Here is a 19,205-nt window from a genome sequence, read left to right on the forward strand (position 1 = left end):
CATCATTTCAGCCGCCTTAATTAATTGTGTTGCAATCTCATAGTTTTACCAATGTACCTGGAAAAATGCCAGCTTTGCCATGTATCATTTTTTGACTGGACTGGACATTGGATTGGAAGATTTGCTGAAGCCATTCTTACTCGCTCAGTAATTTATTTGCTGCCTTCATCTGTTTCTTTTTTCTCTCGGTCCAAGATTTGAAAAGGGATCCTACTTTTTACTCAAGATTTGACTTGATTTATTATTGTCACATGTACTGGGATACAGTGAAAAGTATTTTTGCGTGCCATACAGACAAATCATACTGTTCATAGCAAAGGAAAGGAGAGTTTTATTTAGTTATTTTATTTATTAGTGTCACAAGTAGGCTTACGTTAACGCCGCAATGAAATTATTGTGAAAACCCCATAGTTGCCAAACACCGGTGCCTGTTCTGGTATACTGAGGGAGAATTTAGCATGGCCAATGCATCTAACCAGCCCATCTTTTGGACTGAGAGGAAACCAGAGCACTCGGAGGAAACCCACGCAGACACGGGGAGAATGTGCAAACTCCACACAGACAGTGGCCCAAGCCAGGAATCGAACCAGGGTCCCTGGCGCTGTGAGGGAGCAGTGCTAACCACTGTGCCACCGTGCTGCCCCAATGTAGCATTACATTCCCAGCTCTGGAGATATCAGGGAGTTGTTGGTGAGACTTGGTTTCTTGAATTGCAAAAGTCTTGCCAGGTTATGGTAGTCAACAGGAGAATTTCAATACTGAATCAGGACTATTTGTACTCTGCATAAGGTTTTGCTCTGTGCCCTCCGTATTCTGCTCCCTCGGTTTTCTCTTATCTTCTCTCGCAGGCACTGACTCACGTTGAGGTACAATTAACAGCCCTCCACCCAGATCCAAAAGTGACGACCAGCTATTCGAGTTGGGGGGAGCATTGCAACCTGGGCCCAACTCTATCCTAGGCCAGAACTCCCACATACAGACTTTCTTGCAGGGGTCATTGTATGGTGAACAGGAGAGGGAATCATCGCAAATTTATTTTTTCAGGAGTGGGGGGGTTAATTAGAGCATCCACAACATTTAGTTTCCCCTCATATTTCAGTTTTCTATTCGGGACAATTAATTTTCAAACATTTAATCACAGACAGTAAATCACCCTTGATTGCATGATAGTACCTGGGTGACTATCTGTGTGGAGTTTGCACATTCTCCCCATGTCTACGCGGGTTTCCTACGGGTGCTCCAGTTTCCTCCCACATGCCAAGCAAGTGTGGGTTAGGTTGATCGGTCATGCTAAATTGCCCCTTAGTGTCAGAGGGATTAGCAAGGTAAATACATGGAGTTATGGGGATAGGGCCTGGGTGGGATTGTTGTCGGTACAGGCTCGATGGGTCGAATGGCCTTCTTCTGCACTGTAGGGATTCTATGATTCTATCCTTAAGTAGAGCCAGGATTTCTCTCCATTAGAGACAAAGGCCCTGGAATGTTCAAATTATTCAAACCTTCTCGGCTGCGATGAGCAGCTCGAAGGTTCTACTTTGTTTTGGAAACAATGATTGCCTAAACATGTATTTTGTGAGTGAGCATTTTTTCCTTCCTTCTCCCGGCAGGCCAAAGGTTTTGAGCTGGGGTACTTGGAGAAAGTACCAGAAGTCAAAGACACAGTGCATAAGCAATCTCTGCTGCATCACATAGCAACAATTGTGGTGGAAAAGTTTCCAGATAGCTCAGACCTGTACTCAGAGATTGGGGCCATCACGAGGTCAGCCAAGGTATGTCAGCGAAAAAAAATTCTCTTGTCTGTCTATTATCCAGATGTTGCAGCTGTGTTTTCCAGCCAGGGTAGGAGGTAACAAAATATCGTTCTGCGTTAGACTCGAGAACCTTACAAGTTGAGGAGGTTTTTGGGGTATCTTGGAAACCTTCGCCCGCCCACTGTATTTAAATGGGGTCACGAGAATCGACTAACCCCCACCCTGATTTCCAAGTCGCAATATTACGTGAGGCAATCCGGCATGACATTTCTTTTTGGAATTGAAGTTTTGATATGTTACTCACCAAATGGGCGCATTTGTAAAATTACATCTGGAATCCAGCCTAGAGATTATCTTTAAAGAATAACTCTTCCACACTTCATGTGTAGGCTAGATTACTGAGACCAACAACTTAATGTCTTCATTTCAGGAACAGCGGCACTCAGACCTTTCCTGCTTTCTACACCGCAGCAAGTGAGCAATGCACCAAAACACACTAGGGCAATGGCGGACAGTCACAGCAAAAAATATATCTTCTTGTGGGCTATTTCTGCTATCCTCCCAAAGCATAAGAAGTAAGAGTAGGAGTAGGCCATACATGATCTGAAAGCAGTAACATGCATCAAACAGGTGGTTAGGTAGTGCTTGATGGGGGTTAACCCTATTGTTACATAGAAACTAGAAGCAGGATTAAGCCATTTGGTCCTTCAAGCTTGCTCCACCATTCATCTTTATCATGGCTGATCATCTAATTCAATATCCTGATCCCTCCCTTCCTCCCCATATCCCTTGATCCCTTTAGCCCCAAGAGTTATATTTAATTTCTTCTTGAAATCAGACGACATTTTGGCCTCGACTACATTCCGTGGTATTGAATTCCACACATTCACCACCCTCGAGGTGAAGAAATTTCTCCTCACCTCAGTTCTAAAAGGTTTACCCCTCGTCCTCAAGCAATGACCCTGAGTTCTGGACTCCCCCACCATTGGGAACATTCTTTCTGAATCTACCCTGTTTAACCCTTTTAGAATTTTATAATTTTGTATGAGATTCCCTCTCATTCTTCTAAACTCCAGTGAATATAATGCTAACCGACTTAGTCTTTCCTCTTATGACAGACCTGCCATCCCAGGAATCAGCCTGGTAAACCTTCGCTGCACTCCCTCTATAGCAAGAACATCCTTTCTCAGATAAGAACACCAAAACTGTGCATAATACTCCAGGTGTGGCCTCACCAATGCCCTATACAATTGCAGCAAAACATCCCTAAACCTATACTCAAATCCTCTTGCTATGAAGGCCAACCTACCATTTGCCTTCTTTACTGCCTGCTGTACCTGCACGCTTACTTTCAGCAACTGATGCACGAGGATTCCAAGGTCTTGTTGAGTATCCACTTCTCTCAATTTACACCCATTCAAATAATAATCTGTCTTCCTCTTATTTCTACCAAAGTGGATAAGCTCACATTTATCCACATTATACTGCATCTGCCATGCATGTCCCACACACTCAGCCTGTCAAAATCACACTGAAGCATCTCTGCATCCTCCTCACAGCTCACCCTCCCACCCAACTTTGTATCATCTGCAAATTTGGAGATAATATTCAGTTCCCACTTCCAAATCATGAATATATAATGTGAACAGTTGGGGTCCTAGCACAGATCTCTGCAGAACCCCACTAGTCACTGACTGCCAATCAGAAAAAGACCCATTTTGCCAACTCTGCTTCTTATCTGCTAACCAGCTTTCTATCCATCTCAAGACATTACCTGCAATCCCATGTGCTTTAACTTTATATAATCATCTATTATGTGAGACTTGTCGAAAGCCTTCTGAAAGTCTAAATAAACCACATCCACTGGTTCTCCTTGGTCAACTCTACTAGTTACATCCTCATAAAATTCCAATAGATTCATCAAGCATGATTCCCCTTTTGTAAATCCGTGCTGACTTTGTCTGATTATACCACTGCCTTCCAAATGCCGAGTTATGAAATCCTTGATGATAGACTCTAGCAACTTCCCCTGTACTGACGTTAGGCTCACTGGTCTATGGTTCCCTGTTTTCTCTTCACCTCCCTTTTTGAATAATGGGCTTACATTAGCTACCCTCCAATCTGTAGGAACTAATCCAGAGTCGAAAGAATTTTGGAAAATAACCACCAATGGATCTACTATTTCCAGGGCCACTTCCTTAAGTACTCTGGGATGAAGATTATCAGGATCTGGAGATTTATCTACCTTCAATTGCATCAATTTCCCCAAAACCATTTCTCTACTAATGCTGATTTCCTTCAGCTCCTTTAAAACATGTTTCTCTCAGCACTTCTGGTACATTATTCATATCTTCCTTTGTGAAGACCGAAGCAAAGTACAAATTTAATTCCTCGGCCATTTCTTTATTCTCCATTATGAATTCTCCCATTTCGGACTGTAAGGGACCTACATTCGTTTTAGTCAATCTTTTTCTATTTACAGACATATAGAAACCTTTACAGTCAATTTTTATGTCCTCCACTAGCTTACTTTCTTAATAAATTGCTTAGTCCTCCTTTGCTGAATTTTAAACTACTCCCAATCCTCAGGCCTATTGCTTTTTCTTGCAAATTTGCATGCTTCTCCCTTGAATCTGATACTATCTCTAATTTCCCTTGTGGTTTGGTCACAATTCCCTTCCATTCTTGCGCCAAACAGGAATAAACAATTTCTGGAGTTCACCAGTCGTTCTTTAAATGCCTGCCATTGCCTATCCACTGTCTTTCCTTTCAGTAATGTTTCTCAGTCCATCATGGCCAATTCATGGCTCATACCATCATAGTTACCTTTATTGAGATTCAGGACCCTGGTCTCAGAATCAACAATGTCACTATCCATCTTGACAAAGAGTTCTACCATATCATGGTCACTAGTCCCCAAGGGTTCTCTTGCAACTAGACTGCCAACTAATCATTTCTCATTGCACAATACCCAGTCCAATATGGTCTGCTCCCTAGTTGGTTCCTCAACGTATTGCTCCAGAAAACTATCCCGTATGCACTCCAGAAATTCCTCCTCTCGTGTGCTTTGACTAATTTGACTCTCCCAATCTACATGCAGATTAAAGTCGTCCATAATCACAGATGTTCCTTTAACACATGCATCCCTGATTTCCTGTCTCATGTTTTTCCCAACATGACCGCTACAGTTTGGTGGTCTGTTTACCATCCTCACCAATGTTTTTTTGCCCCTTGTTGTTTCTTGACTCGACCTATACGGATTCCACATCACCTATGCTAATATCTTTGCTCAATATCATATCAATATCATCTTTAATCAACAGTGCAACTCCACCACCTTTTCCTTTCTGTCTGTCCTTCCTAAACATTGAATAGCCCTCAATGTTTAGTTCCCATCCTTGCTCACCTTGAAGCCACGTCTCCGTAATGCCAACTATATTATACCCCTTTACATCTATCTGTGCAACTCGTCCGTCCATTTTGTTTTGAATGCTCCGAGCATTCAGGTACAAACCTTAAGGTGGGCAGTTTTAACATTTCCTTTCCCTTTCCTACTATTTTTTATTCAGTCCTTATCTGACTCTGGCCCTTGATTTCTCTGTCTATCATTTTCCTTAGTCTCCTTGCTGTCTTTTCCTCTTGCACCTAATTCCCCCTGCTCTGAACCCTTGCGAATTTTCCCTTCTCCCTGCCATATTAGTTTAAATCCTCCCCAACAATACTAGCAAGCACACACCCCCCCCCATCCCAAGGACACCAGTCCCAATCCTACCCTGGTGTAACCCGTCCAGTTTGTACAGGTCCCACCTCCCCCAAAACCGATCCCATGCCCTAGCAATCTGAAACTCTCCCCCTCACAACATCTTTTCAGCCATGCATTCATCCAATGTATCCTGCTGTTTCTAATCTGACTAGCATGTGGCACAGGTAGTAATTCTGAGATTACTACCCTTGTGGTCCTATTTTTGAGCTTGCTTCCCAGCTCCCTATATTCAGCTTTTAGGACCTCATCCTTTTTTTTAACCTATGTTGTTTGTGCCAACATGTACTATGACAGCCAGCTGTTCACCCTTCCCTTTCCTGCAGCCGCTCCAGGACGTCCTTGGCCCCTAGAGTTAGAGTTCAAAATGTCATTTTGCCTCTCTGGATTCAGTGGTGGATTTAGTTTTCCAGTATTTTCCATTTTAAATTCCATCGTTTGATATTTTTTCATGCACAGTTCCCTTTTCCTTCTAAGCTTTGTTCCTCCTTGTGCAGAAGAAATACTGTGCATCAGAAGATGACTATTTCACATTGCTTAGGGCCCCGAAAGTCATAGAAGCAGCATTTTTTGTAGGATAGACGGTCAGAAGGTGGTAAATTAACATTTGTTGCTTACATCTGACATTGAACAAGTGCATCACGCCATCATTCAGATTTTTTTATTCATTCGTGGGACATGGGCGTCGCTGGTTGGCCAGCATTTATTGCCCATCCCTGTGACCCATGCCACATTTCGCCATTCCAGTGTCCCATAAACACTTTACAGCCTGGTAGTATTTGTTGTAATGTAAGAAAGATAGAAACTAATTTACACACACAGTTCCCCAGAATAACAATATTGAGCAGAAGAAATCACTATTTTAGGGAATTATTTCCCTCAAAGGGATAAATGTTGACCAGGACATTCAGGAGAAGTTCTGTGCCCACCATTGAAAAAGGGCCTTGGAATCTTCTGCATTCACTTGAGAGAGCAAACAGAGCCTTAAGTTACATTTTTTTTAAACCAAAACACGGCACCTCCGACAGTGCTGCTCTCCCCTCGGTTCCGCACTAGAGCGTCTCGGAGTGGGACTTGAACCCACGACTTTGTGATTCAGCGATGAGGGTGCTGTTAACTGAGCCACAAGTGACACTTGGGGAGAGGCGCAAGCATTCACTGACTGGATGAAGAAGTCAGAAGAGGACTTGAAATGTTGGCTGGAATTCCCTTCCTAACGGCATTGTGAGTTAACCCGCAGCACGTGGACTGCAGTGATTCAAGAAGGCGGCTCACCATCACCTTCTGAAGGGCAACTAGGGAAGGGCAATAAATGCTGGCCTAGCCAGCGATGTCCGTGACCCACAAATGCCCAAAAGAAAACTCTGTTTCTCTCTTCGTAGATGCTGCCAGACTTGCTGAGTCTTTCCAGCACTTTCTGTTTTTATTATAGTTAGTATTAGTTGCCTGACATTGTGGAGAGCTGAATTACGATTGCTCCTGACAAGCTGAAAGACTTGGTGTAACAATAATTCACATCCTGAACACTGCCAGATTCAGCAGCAGTTCCATTATCAGCTACTGATTCCCTGCCGCTAGAACTGTTGAACAGATGAGAAAAGTGCCAATGAATGTTGAAGCTGTGTGTAACTTCTTGAAATTGTTTAGTTCATTTGACAAGATCCCGTCTCTAAAGCTCAACATGTGGTTGTCCTGTGTTTTTTGATCTCACCCAACTCTTAATTTCTTTGTGTCTTTGCAAAAAGACGAAATGAAACCACAGACAATGCACTATTGGACGCAATGTTCAATGATCAGAGAATCATAGAATCCCTACAGTACAGAAAGAGGCCATTCAGCCCATCGAGCCTGCACTGACGCCAATCCTATCCTATTCCTGTAACTGCACACATTTACCCTGTTAATCCCCTGAAACTAGGGTCAGCTTAGCATGGCCAATGGACCTAACCCGCACCTCTTTGGAGTGTGGGAGGAAATCGGAGCACCCGAAGGAAACCCATGCAGACACGAGGAGAACGTGCAAACTCCACACAGACAGTGGCCCAAGCCGGGAATCGAACCCGGGTCCCTGGCGCTGTGAGGCAGCAGTGCTAGCCACTGTGCCACCGTGCCCGCCCCAATCAATCAACCTCGTGACAGCCTAGCATAAACTCCATTAATCCAACTCGCCTTTGATCTTTCGATGTTATCAACCCTGAATTGATTTCCAGATATTGCATTGGAGAAGGCAATTGGTAATTGTCAAAAGCATTTTACTTTTTATGCTTTATATTTCTCAGCCGGACAAAGAGGAGGCCTAACACCAGCGCTTGATCCTTCCACTTCTCTGCACTCTCAAAGCAGGCGTCCATTTCTTTTCCTTTGTCATTTTGCTACCAGCAACGAGAATCTGCTGGCCAAATCAATTTAGGCTTGGCCCGGTAAGGGGAATGGGGTGTTTTATAATGCTGTCGTCAGCCATGCAAAGACAGGTTTACGATCCAGCTTAGCCTGTTGGGATATTTTGCTCCTGTAGCCTCTTCCTCGCTGGGCTAACTCTTATTTGTCATAAATCAAATGCAGGGAGCTGTTGGGAGTTAGCATTTGCTAAACTAATTGCTTTATCGTGTGCAGGAGCTACACAGAATCCCTGAGGTCCTTTTGTCTTAAAATGATTAACCACCTGAAATGGAGACCTCCAAGAATTTTGCTGATTGCTTGTGTTTACAGTAAAATTCATCAGTTTAATGCAGTAGACATCATTCTTCAATATAGCTTTTCATAGGAAACCATTGATATAGTCATAACCTTAAGCAGCCCTAAGGGTAGAATTTCTCTGCAACACAGCCCGTGGCAGGAGCACAGAGTGGGCAATTGGGGCCTGTGTGAAATCAGGCAGAAATTATACTCACTGGATCTCTGCCCTCCCTGTGCCTGCTTCAATAGACTGTCCTAAGCTGGGTGACAGCTTCATTTTGGTCCAAAGCTCAATGCTGAACTCTGCTGAAATTTGGTAAGAAGTCTCACAACACCAGGTTAAAGTCCAACAGGTTTATTTGTAATCACGAGCTTTCAGAGTGCTGCTCCTTCATCAGGTAAGTGGAGGATTGTTCACGAATGATTAGTATTAGTTTACAAGGTTTGTGAACTGACCTCCACTCACCTGAGGAAGGAGCAGCGCTCAGAAAGCTCGTGATTCCAAATAACCCTGTTGGACTTTAACCTGGTGGTGTGAGACTTCTTACGGTGCCCACCCCAGTCCAACATCGGCATCTCCATCTCTGCTGAGTTTAACTCGGGTAAGATTCTCCAGATTTCTCCTGGGTCATATATACCGTGCATACCAGACAATGGCTGTATTCTGTGTCCTTAATGAGCTACATCCAGGTTTGTGCAGAGAAAGAATCTCTCCTTCGAGAGTTGCTGTTTCATGGAATTTTTCTCTCTTGCCCCCTCTTTACTTCTCAGCTGACGATGGGCTGACATTGTTGGCTCCAACCTGGAAAATGCAGCAAAGTAAAATGAAATAAGAATCAGAATGTTAGTAAATGTTTGTGCTCTCTCAGCTTACACATTCTGCCAGGGTGGTGACTGGAATATTGTTGCATTTTAATCGTTCTGCGTCACTGTCAAATTGTGCCCACAGATCATAGTTTCTCTCCTCTGTCCCAAAAATGCACTTAACCCCCAACTTGCTGCAAGATGCTGAGACAATGCCTCCATCCCCCATGGAGTCTCCTGACTTTTGGAATAGAATTGGGACTATCAAATGTATTACACAGAGAACCTTACAGGAGATAATTGCCCCCTTATTTTGAGTTTTTATCAGATCAAAATCTAAGAAGTTAAAAACGAATGAAAGCAGAAAAGGCTGGGAACATTCAGCAAGTCTGGCAGCATCTGTGGAGGGAGAAACAAAGTTAATATTTCACGTTGATGAATCTTCATCAAAAGAATCTTTGTTATATCCTCTTCCCAGTGCCCAGTCTCTGCAAAGTCCAGCCAAGGCATGGCTCGGGGTAGGTCCAACAGCTAATTCCTGAATGATCCCTCTTCTGCTGGCACTGCCTTTTCCAAATTAGCTCCTTGGCTGCTTGTTCGTAGAGAAAGAATGATGAAAGTCACACTTAATCAGAGAAACATAGAAGGTAGGAGCAGGAGGAGGCCATTTGGCCCTTCGAGCCTGCTCCGCCATTCATCACTACCATGACTGATCGTCGAACTCAATAGCCTAATCCTGCTTTCTCCCCATAACCTTTGACCCCATTCGCCTCAAGTGCTATATCTAGCCGAGTGGGTGCGGGGGGGGGGAATTAAAAGAAGAACGGTTGTGAAGATAAACCTCAGATTAATTTATTGAAACTGGTTATTCTCAGGTCGACTTTGACCAACTCCAAGAAAACCTTTGTCAGCTGGAGCGGAGGTGCAAAGCCTCATGGGATCACCTGAAGGCCATCGCAAAGCACGAGATCAAATCGACGCTGAAGCAGAAAATGTCCGAGTTTCTGAAGGATTGTGCTGAGAGGATCATCATTTTAAAAATAGTTCACAGAAGAGTCATGAACAGGTACAAAAGATGATGCTCATTCCCAAATGAGCCATTTTGTCCAATTCCCTCCCGGGAAATGTAAAGACCTTTTCACAATCCTTTTGTTTGCGGGATTTGTTTTTTGGGATTCCTGAAAGACAGGTAAAGTGCCCAATTTTGTTTTTAGGGATTTTGTTTTTTTTTTCTTTGTTTCATCCAAAAAAACAACTTGGCAAAAGAATTGGGCCAATGCCAGAGTTGACGAACAATGGTTGGAAATACTAGATGTGTCAAGGGGACATGGTGAAGTAGAATTGGGCTTGTTTCATTCCAAAAAAAGGTGGCAAAATTAAACATGGCACAGTGATTAGACTGCTGCCCCACAGTGCCAAGGATCTGGGTTCAAATCCCAGCTTGGGTCACTGTCTGTGCGGAGTCTGCACGTTCTCCCCGTGTCTGCGTGGCTTTCCTCCGGGTGTTCCAGTTTCCTCTGAAAGACGTGCTGGTTAGGTGCATAGGCCATGCTAAATTCTCCCTCAGTGTACCTGAACAGGTGCCGGAGTGTAGCAACTGGGGGATTTTGACAGTAACTTCATTGCAGTGTTAATGTAAGCCTACTTGTGATACTAATAAATAAACTTTAAAACATTCACAGAGAATTATGATCAATTTTAATAATCCTTTAATTCTCCTCTTGGTTTCTTTTGAAATAAATGGGCGTTTATCCTGGTGAAGATAAATGTTTTTGAACGTGCATGCTTTCCTTGAGGGGTGTGGTGGGGAAACAGTTTGCCGTGAGTTTTCAAAGCTGAATAGTTGCAGCCTACAATTTGGAGCAAGTGTTATGACAAAATGCAATAACAACTTGCTGCACTTGTACTGATGGTCATCGTGTGCAAGGAGGAGTTAACAAGAGCTTGTCTTATGAGGAACGGTTGAGGACTCTGGGTCTGTATCCGTTGGGGTTTAGAAGGATGAGGAGGGATCTTGTTGAAACTTACAGGATACTGCGAGGCCTGGATAGAGTGGACATGGAGAGGATGTTTCCACTAGTAGGAAAAACTAGAACCATAGGGCGCAACTTCAGGCTAAAGGGACGATCCTTTAAAACAGATGAGGAGGAATTTCTTCAGCCAGAGAGTGGTGAATCTGTGGAACTCTTTACTGCAGAAGGCTGTGGAGGCCAGGTCATTGCGTGTCTTTAACACAGAGATAGATAGATTCTTGATTAATAAGAGGATCAGGGGTTATGGGGAAAAGGCAGGGGGATGGAGATGAAAAAAATATCAGCCATGATTGAATGGCAGAGCAGACTCGTTGGGCCAAGTGGCCTAAATTTGCCCCCATGTCTTATGGTCTTATCAGGAGGAGATGCTGAGGATGAGAAATATAAAAGGAATAGTGATGCTGTAATGGGATACCTAAGTAAAGATCAAAGAGAAGGGTTTGGAAGGAGGGTGGATTGTAGTTATAGGGTAATCTGAAGGGTATGAATATTGCTAATGAATTGTGGGTCAGAAGTGGCATGCCAAGAAATTATGGGCGACGCCCTTAATTCGATCTCCTCCTCTCTCCTGCCCCTCTTATGTTGGGCTCCTGATCTTGACCAGTCATCATAGGGTGATGGTTTCCAGCAAGGAAGAAAGGGAAAATCAAAGGTTAGCCGAAATCATGCAACGCTTAGACGCCAGAGGTTGGATTCCCCTTGTCGGGCGTGTTTTCACTGGAGGGAGAGGGGGGAAAGACATGTATGGTACAAGCTGTGGCAAGTCCACCCCAAGATGTCCCCCAAAGCGCAGTAGATGGGCGGGCGCCAAAATCCGCAGCCCACCTGCCATTTTAAAATAAATAACAAACAGTCAATTGGGCTTGTTACCAAGCCAATAGAATAGAATAATGTGTTGCCCAAGCCATAAAATATCTGGCCTGGCCAGGCTAGAGGGAACAGGCATGCCTGTTTTCGAAGGAAACTGTTTAAAAGGCGGGAAGGGGGAGGTACATCCTTCGGAGAGTGTCCTATGTGAATCGGGGGCACCGTACCTGCTCCCGATAAGCTGCCCCTCCCCCCTTTTATTCCTCCCTACTTGGCCTCCAACGCCCACTGTTCCCAACCCCCATTGATCTCCCTCCCACCAATATCCCCGACTTGCCTCTCTACGGGCTCCATTGCTCTCTTCATCCCTGGTATGGGGGGAGGGTGGTGGTGCAATATGCACCCCTATCTCCCTTCTCAATTCCTCTCCACCACACCTCCCCCACCCCCCCCCCCCCCCCCCACCCCCACCTTGTGAAATCGAACCCCAGATCGAAAGTATTGCGAAACTGTCAGACACCTACTATCTTGAAAAATATATCACTATATCTGCATTGTGCAAAAAATGTTCAGAACTCCATGCTGCCACTGGGAGTATAAATTGGAAATCTGGGAGCACCACACGTATGGTTTTGCAACTATTGCATCTGATAATCTTGTTCAGTGCGTGTCTCGACTTTCAGTTTACACTGGCAACCCAGGCTTGTGAATTTGGCTTCCAGTTCTACGGCCTCAGGGTGGAAGAAGATTTATTTTGTGTACTAGGTGTCGGACCTTATAAGCGTGCTCTTCATAAATAAAGATTTGCATTTGTTCCTTCAGGACATCCCAAAGTGCTTTGCAGCTATTTGCAAATGTTGTATTGTCGGAAATGTGGCAGCCAATTAGAATCATAGAATAGAATCCCCACAGTACAGAAGCAGGACATTCAACCCATTCGCATCTGCATCGACTCTCCAAAGGAGCATTCAATCCATGTTCTATCTGCTTAATCCCGTGTGTTTACCCCACTAATTCCCCCTAACCTATACATCTTGGACACTGAGAGGCAATTTACTATGGCCAATCCACCTAACCTACACTTCTTTGGATTATGGGAGGAACGGGAGCACCCGGAGGAAAGCCCACGCAGACATGGGGAGAACGTGCAAACTCCATACATTTAGTCACCCAAGGCCGGAATTGAACCCAGGACCCTGGCACTCTGAGGCAGCAGTGCTAACCACAGTGCCACCCAGGAACTGACATATAGGAAGCTCCCCCAGTTGGCAATGAAATAAATAAAAGGCTAGATCATCTGTTTTGGCTATTGGCTGACAGATGAATATTTACAGTAAGAAGTCTCACAGCACCAGGTTAAAGTCCAACAGGTTTATTTGGTAGCAAAAGCCACTAGCTTTCGGAGCACTGCTCCTTCGTCAGGTAAGTGGGAGTTCTGTTCACAAATAGGGCATATAAAGACACAAACTCAATTTACAAAATAATGGTTGGAATGCGAGTCTTTACAGGTAATCAAGTCTTAAAGATGCAGACAATGTGAGTGGAGAGAGGGTTAAGCACAGGTTAAAGAGATGTGTATTGTCTCCCGCCAGGACAGTTAGTGAGATTTTGCAAGCCCAGGCAAGTCATGAGGGTTACAGATAGTGTGACATGAACCCAAGATCCCGGTTGAGGCCGTCCTCATGTGTGCGGAACTTGGCTATCAGTTTCTGCTCAGCGACTCTGCGTTGTCGTGTGTCGTGAAGGCCGCGTTGGAGAACGCTTACCTGAAGATCAGAGGCTGAATGCCCGTGACTGCTGAAGTGCATCTCCACAAGATGAATATTTAGTCAGGATAGACTGAGAACTGCCCTGCTCCCCTTCAAAATAGTGCCATGAGATTTTTTACGTCCACTGGTGAGACGTAAAAATTTCCGATAAGTGTCTCATCGGAAAGATGACACCCCCAATGGTGCATGCTGGTTCATGATTTTGCTATTGGAGGGGAAATTGGCTTTCCTGTCGGCAGGCAATCTCTGGAGCGCTGAATATTGGGTTGACCTCAATCCACTCAGCTGCTTTGTGGGGAGGCGCTGCGGTTACAATTATATAAGGAGATCGGGCCTCAAAATGGCTTGGACCTCTTTGCTCCCTGGGGTGGATGGGCCAGCCAAAAGTTCAAATCAAGCCCAACTCCTCAAACGCTGCCTGATGTGCAATTGAAGCGCATGTGAAATGCGAGTTGTTTTCTCCACAGTCAAAACTTAAGCGATTCATGAGTATATCCAGGTAATTGGAAAAATATCTCACCCCCACTGTGTCGGAAAGCACTGTAATTCCACACTTCATAGAATCCCCACAGTGCAGAGGAGGTCATTCGGCCCATTGAGTCTGCACCGACCACAATTCCACCCAGGCCCTATTCCTAAAACCCCACATATTTGCCTTGTTAATCCCCTGACACTAGGGTCAATTTAGCATAGCCGATTAACCTAACCCGCACATCTTTGGACTGTGGGAGGAAATCGAAGCACCCGGAGGAAACCCACACAGACACGGGGAGAACATGCAAACTCCACACAGTGACCCGAGGCCGGAATTGAACCTGGGTCCCTGGCACTGAGAGGCAGCAGTGCTAACCACTAAGCCACTGTGCCGCCCCAACCAGTTAGGCTGGCTGGGAAGGCGATTGTGGTAGACAGACTTTTAAACACAGAGCTGAAAAAGCTTAGGTAGGCTCTGAATCAGAAATATTGGGGTTCATTAAGACATAATCTTTAGACCTAGTAAGGCACCTCATTACTTTGGGGAATCATGGGGGTACTTCACTTTGTACCAATCCACAGAGAAAACTTGTACTATTGAATTACATGAGTCTGATCATAACCGTATCTCTTAACACGCTGTGAAATAAAACAACAGAATTTTCATCAGGCCACGCCTAGTCTAGCGAGTGTTTTCAGACCAGTTATCATCGCACTCATCTGAAAGAAATGACTATCAGCTCATGATCATAAGGTTACAGCTCCACGCTGTTCTATGGTACTGGCATGAATCAGACAGTGTGAGACATCTCCTATGAAAACTAGATGTTTAGATTGCTAATGGGAAGTTAACATCACTGCACCCAAGAAGAGAAGTAAAGCACACTTAAATTTATAGAAACATAGAAGATAGGAGCAGGAGTAGGCCATTTGGCCCTTTTAAGCCTGCTCCGCCATTCATTACGATCATGGCTGATCATCCAACTCAGCAGTCTAACCCTGCTTTCTCCCCATAACCTTTGATCCCATTCACTCCAAGTGCTATATCCAGCCGCCTCTTGAATACATGCAATGTTTTGGCATCAACTACTTCCTGTGGTAATGAATTCCACAGGCTCACCACTCTTTGGGTGAAGAAATTCCGTCCTACCCCGAATCCTCAGACTGTGCCCCCCGGTTCTGGGACACCCCCACCATCGGGAACATCCTCCCTGCACCTACCCTGTCTAGTCCTGTTAGAATTTTATAAGTCTCTATGCGATTTCCAGCCATCTCTCCCCCCCCCCCCCCCCCCCCCCCCTTCATTCGTCTGGACTCCAGTGAAAACAAGATACTTAGTCAATCTCTCCTCATACGTCAGTCTCGCCACCACTAGAATCAACCTGGTTATCCTCTTATCCAACTGTTATCCTGAGGAAAAAACCTCAAGAAGATGTAAAATGAGTACGAAAGTGTGTTAGTACATTTTTTTTAATGCAGGACCTTCAATTGTTAATGATGAGTTGTGTGAAGGGGATGAATAAAGAATGCTTGGGATGCCTCCCTGTGACTCTTCACTTCATTCGAGAACCATGCTTTGTCGCACTCTCAAAAATTGACCTCTGCCCATCCGCGATTGTGCTTTCCTGTGACCCGTCTTTGGGGATGTTGTGATTATTTTCGATCTCTGAAATTTTCCCAGGTGCCTGTATATGGCTTCCCCAGAGCCAGTTGGAATGGTGGAATCACCCAATAGTTCTTTCTTGACTAATCCACCCAGGATGCAGAAGTTCTAGACACTCCTGAAGTGGTGCCAAAAATGGCGCTGTGCAAACTCGGACCCAAACACTCACCGTAGGTGCAGTTGGAATTCAGTGTTCCCCCAAATCCACCCCTAAGTTTTGTTGAATGTGAAGGTGTTTTTGAAGTTTCCATCTGCTTTTATTATTCCACCTGATATTTGAAGTGATTCTGTTGAAGCATTATGGGCCTGTAGCTGTTCCATCTGTTGCTCATTCCACAATGCTGCACAATTGTGACAGTTTGTTGATTAAGTGAACAGTGAAACAATAGTCTAAACTGCAGTCAAACAATAAGCGTTGCGTCTGGACCAGCACATCAAATTCTCAATCAGTGAAGGAGAGAAAATGAATTATAATCTACTGGCCTTTTTGTTTGGCAATATTACTGTTGTACACCTCAAGCCTGCTCATGGGACCCCTGGTTATGTGAAATCACCCAAATTCACTCTCTTTCTCCCTTGCTCCCTCCCTCACTCCCTCCTTCCCTCCCTCCCTCGCCCCCCCTTCCCTCCCTCCCTCGCCCCCTTCCCTCCCTCCCTCGCCCCCTTCCCTCCCTCTCGCTCCTGCTCTTTCTTTCTCAAACATAACTGATCACTCTAAGCTCATATACGTTGGAAAATGATTGTGTCAGTGAAAATGCTTCTGTCCTGACCAACATCCCGTTATGCCTTTGTTCTTCTTCACTGTTTGTCTAGTAAAGGACTTTGTGCTGTTGACTGTCATGCATGCAAGAGTTGGTCCAGTGAACACACGTGCAGTGTGCAACATAGGAACAGATGGTCCTAAGCATCATCTTCCTTTCTTCCCCCCAACTTTTCCTTTACAGATTCCATGCATTTCTGCTCTTCATGGGACATCCCCCACATGCAGTCAGAGAAGTCAACATTCACAAGTTCTGTAAGATCATCAGTGAGTTTGCTCTTGAATACCGCACTACCAGGGAGCGGGTGTTACAGCAAAAGCAGAAACGAGCCAATCACAGAGAGAGAAACAAGACCAGAGGCAAAATGATTACAGACGTAAGTAGCATCATGTTTTCTCCTCTTGTTGCCTGCATTCACTGGAGAGTGGGGTGGGGGGGTTGTGATTGTTAGCATTGGCTGCCATCTATTCAGCCAGAACTTGAAACACTTCATCAGTAGGCTTCGAGGGAGGTGGAGTTGCAACGATGATTTGGAGTCTCACAGCTTGTTTGACTCAGAGCTAAGAAATAATTTAGTGCTTTTGGGAAATGAGCTGCAGTTCCGAGAGCTTCCAGCTGAAGGATTGCCATGAGGAGGCTCTCTTATTAGAGGATGGAAACGGTGACTTTCTCTGGAGTCCTCTCCCTGTCAATTCACCATCACTTTGAGCAGTCTTGGTTGTAGAGTAGTTTCACCGACCTGGTTTCAATCCTTGTGAGGTGGCCAGAAATGCAGCCAGGGATCTAGAGGCCTGAAGGCATGACTGAAAACAAAACTAAAATTACCTCTGCGAGTGGCGACCTTTGAACTTTGTTTTATTTATTGGGAATGAATAAAGGAATGATTTGATTTATTATTGAGCATACAGTGAAAAATATTGTTTCTTTTGCGCTAGACAAAGCAAACCATACATGGAGAAGGAAAGGAGAGGGTGCAGAATGTAGTGTTACAGTCATAGCTAGGGTGTAGAGAAAGATCAACTTAATGCGAGGTAGGTCCATTCAAAAGTCTGACGGCAGCAGGGAAGAAGCTGTTCTTAAGTCGATTGGTACGTGACCTCAGACTCTTGTATCTTTTTCCCAACCAAAGAAGGTGGAACAGAGTATTCCTGGGTGCATGGGGTCCTGAATTATGCTGGCTGCTTTTCCGAGGCAGCAGGAGGTGTGGACAGAGTCAATGGATGGGAGGCTGGTTTGCGTGATGGACTGGGCTTCGTTCACGACCCTTTGTAGTTTTTTGCATGAGTGAGCTGCAAAATTCTCTTTTGATCAACCTGGCCACACATTGATGAATCTACCATTGAAAAATGTAACTTCCTCCTGTAACTAAAAAGCAGAGGTTTGTACATGTGAGTTTTAAAAGTATGAAAATATTTGACTCATTTTGTTGCAAAAAAAACTAGGGATGAATTATGCACTTGATTAAACATTCTTAAATCTTCAGAACCAGTTAATAAAATTTCAAACCAACAAAAAAAAACTTCAATACTTTTTGCAAACCTAACCTTTAAATAACCTCTTCTAACGTTAGGCTCCAGTCTTCGCCTACTTTTGACCATCTAAATTTTATTTCCTCTGAACTCGAATACAGTCCCCGAATCATTCTATTGCTGAAGGCGGCCTCCAGAAAATTCAGTTTCTTCTTTAATGCCGGGACGCTGCTTTTCCTCCTCATGGAGGATGGCACAGTGGTTAGCACTGCTGCCTCACAGCGCCAAGGACGCGGGTTCGATTCCCGGCTCGGGTCACCGTCTGTGCGGACTCTCACATTCTCCCCGCGTTTGCGTGGGTTTCCTCCGAGTGCTCCGGTTCCCTCCCACAGTCCGAAAGACGCACTGGTTAGGTGCATTGGCCATGCTGAATTCTCCCTCAGTGTACCCGAACGGGTATGGCGACTAGGGGATTTTCACAGAAGCTTAATTGTAATTTTGTTGTAAGCCTACTTGTGGAACTAATAAATAAACTTTAAAACACTAAGGTTACTGTAATTCTCTGTAAATCCAAAACCCATTCAAAAATTTGAATACTGCACCTATGTTTTGGGGAAGTATTGTAACACCTCTCTGGCCAGGTTCAGGTTAAACCTTTATTGCCTATGAGGCTTCTGCCTACATCTATGAATTTACCTCTAACCTCCAGCATCTCTCTGTTTTGTAACCTTTCTTGACTTTCTCTATATTACAGAAACCGTGTTCAATGTTTCTCTTCTGCATTTCAACTGGAAGTACATTGTCTTGCTTTATCTTGTCCCAACATCCTCATTGTGTTAACATTAAGGTGTCCTTGTGCAGGAATCTCAAGGAGTTGGTTTGCAGGTGCAGCAGGTAATTAAGAAGGCAAATGGAATTTTGTCCTTCATTGCTAGAGGGATGGAGTTTAAAAACAACGAGATTATGTTGCAGCTGTATAACGTGCTGGTGAGGCCACACCTGGAGTACTGTGTACAGTTTTGGTCTCCTTACTTGAGAAAGGATATACTGGCACTGGAGGGGGTGCAGAGGAGATTCACTATTTTGATTCCGGAGTTGAGAGGGTTGGCTTGTGAGGAGAGACTAAGTAGACTGGGGCTATAGTCATTGGAATTCAGAAGAATGAGGGGAGATCTTATAGAAACCTATAAGATTATGAAGGGAATAGATAAGATAGAAGCAGGGAAGTTGTTTCCACT

The 19,205-nt window shown here is 44.5% G+C and overlaps 1 protein-coding gene across 10 annotated transcripts in view; it reads left to right on the top strand.

The window, feature by feature from the left end:
• Positions 1–19,205, top strand: part of fhod3b (formin homology 2 domain containing 3b) — a 601,875-nt gene that overhangs the window by 553,918 nt on the left and 28,752 nt on the right. For all 10 annotated transcript variants that reach the window (XM_078198392.1, XM_078198352.1, XM_078198362.1 and 7 more), the window contains 3 exons: positions 1,608–1,769; positions 9,867–10,057; positions 16,682–16,874. In XM_078198392.1, coding sequence (XP_078054518.1) covers positions 1,608–1,769; positions 9,867–10,057; positions 16,682–16,874 — 546 coding nt within the window. The remainder of the gene's footprint in view (positions 1–1,607; positions 1,770–9,866; positions 10,058–16,681; positions 16,875–19,205) is intronic.

The sequence above is a fragment of the Mustelus asterias genome, chromosome 2, assembly GCF_964213995.1.
Source record: "Mustelus asterias chromosome 2, sMusAst1.hap1.1, whole genome shotgun sequence".
In the NCBI taxonomy this organism is placed as follows: Eukaryota; Metazoa; Chordata; class Chondrichthyes; order Carcharhiniformes; family Triakidae; genus Mustelus; species Mustelus asterias.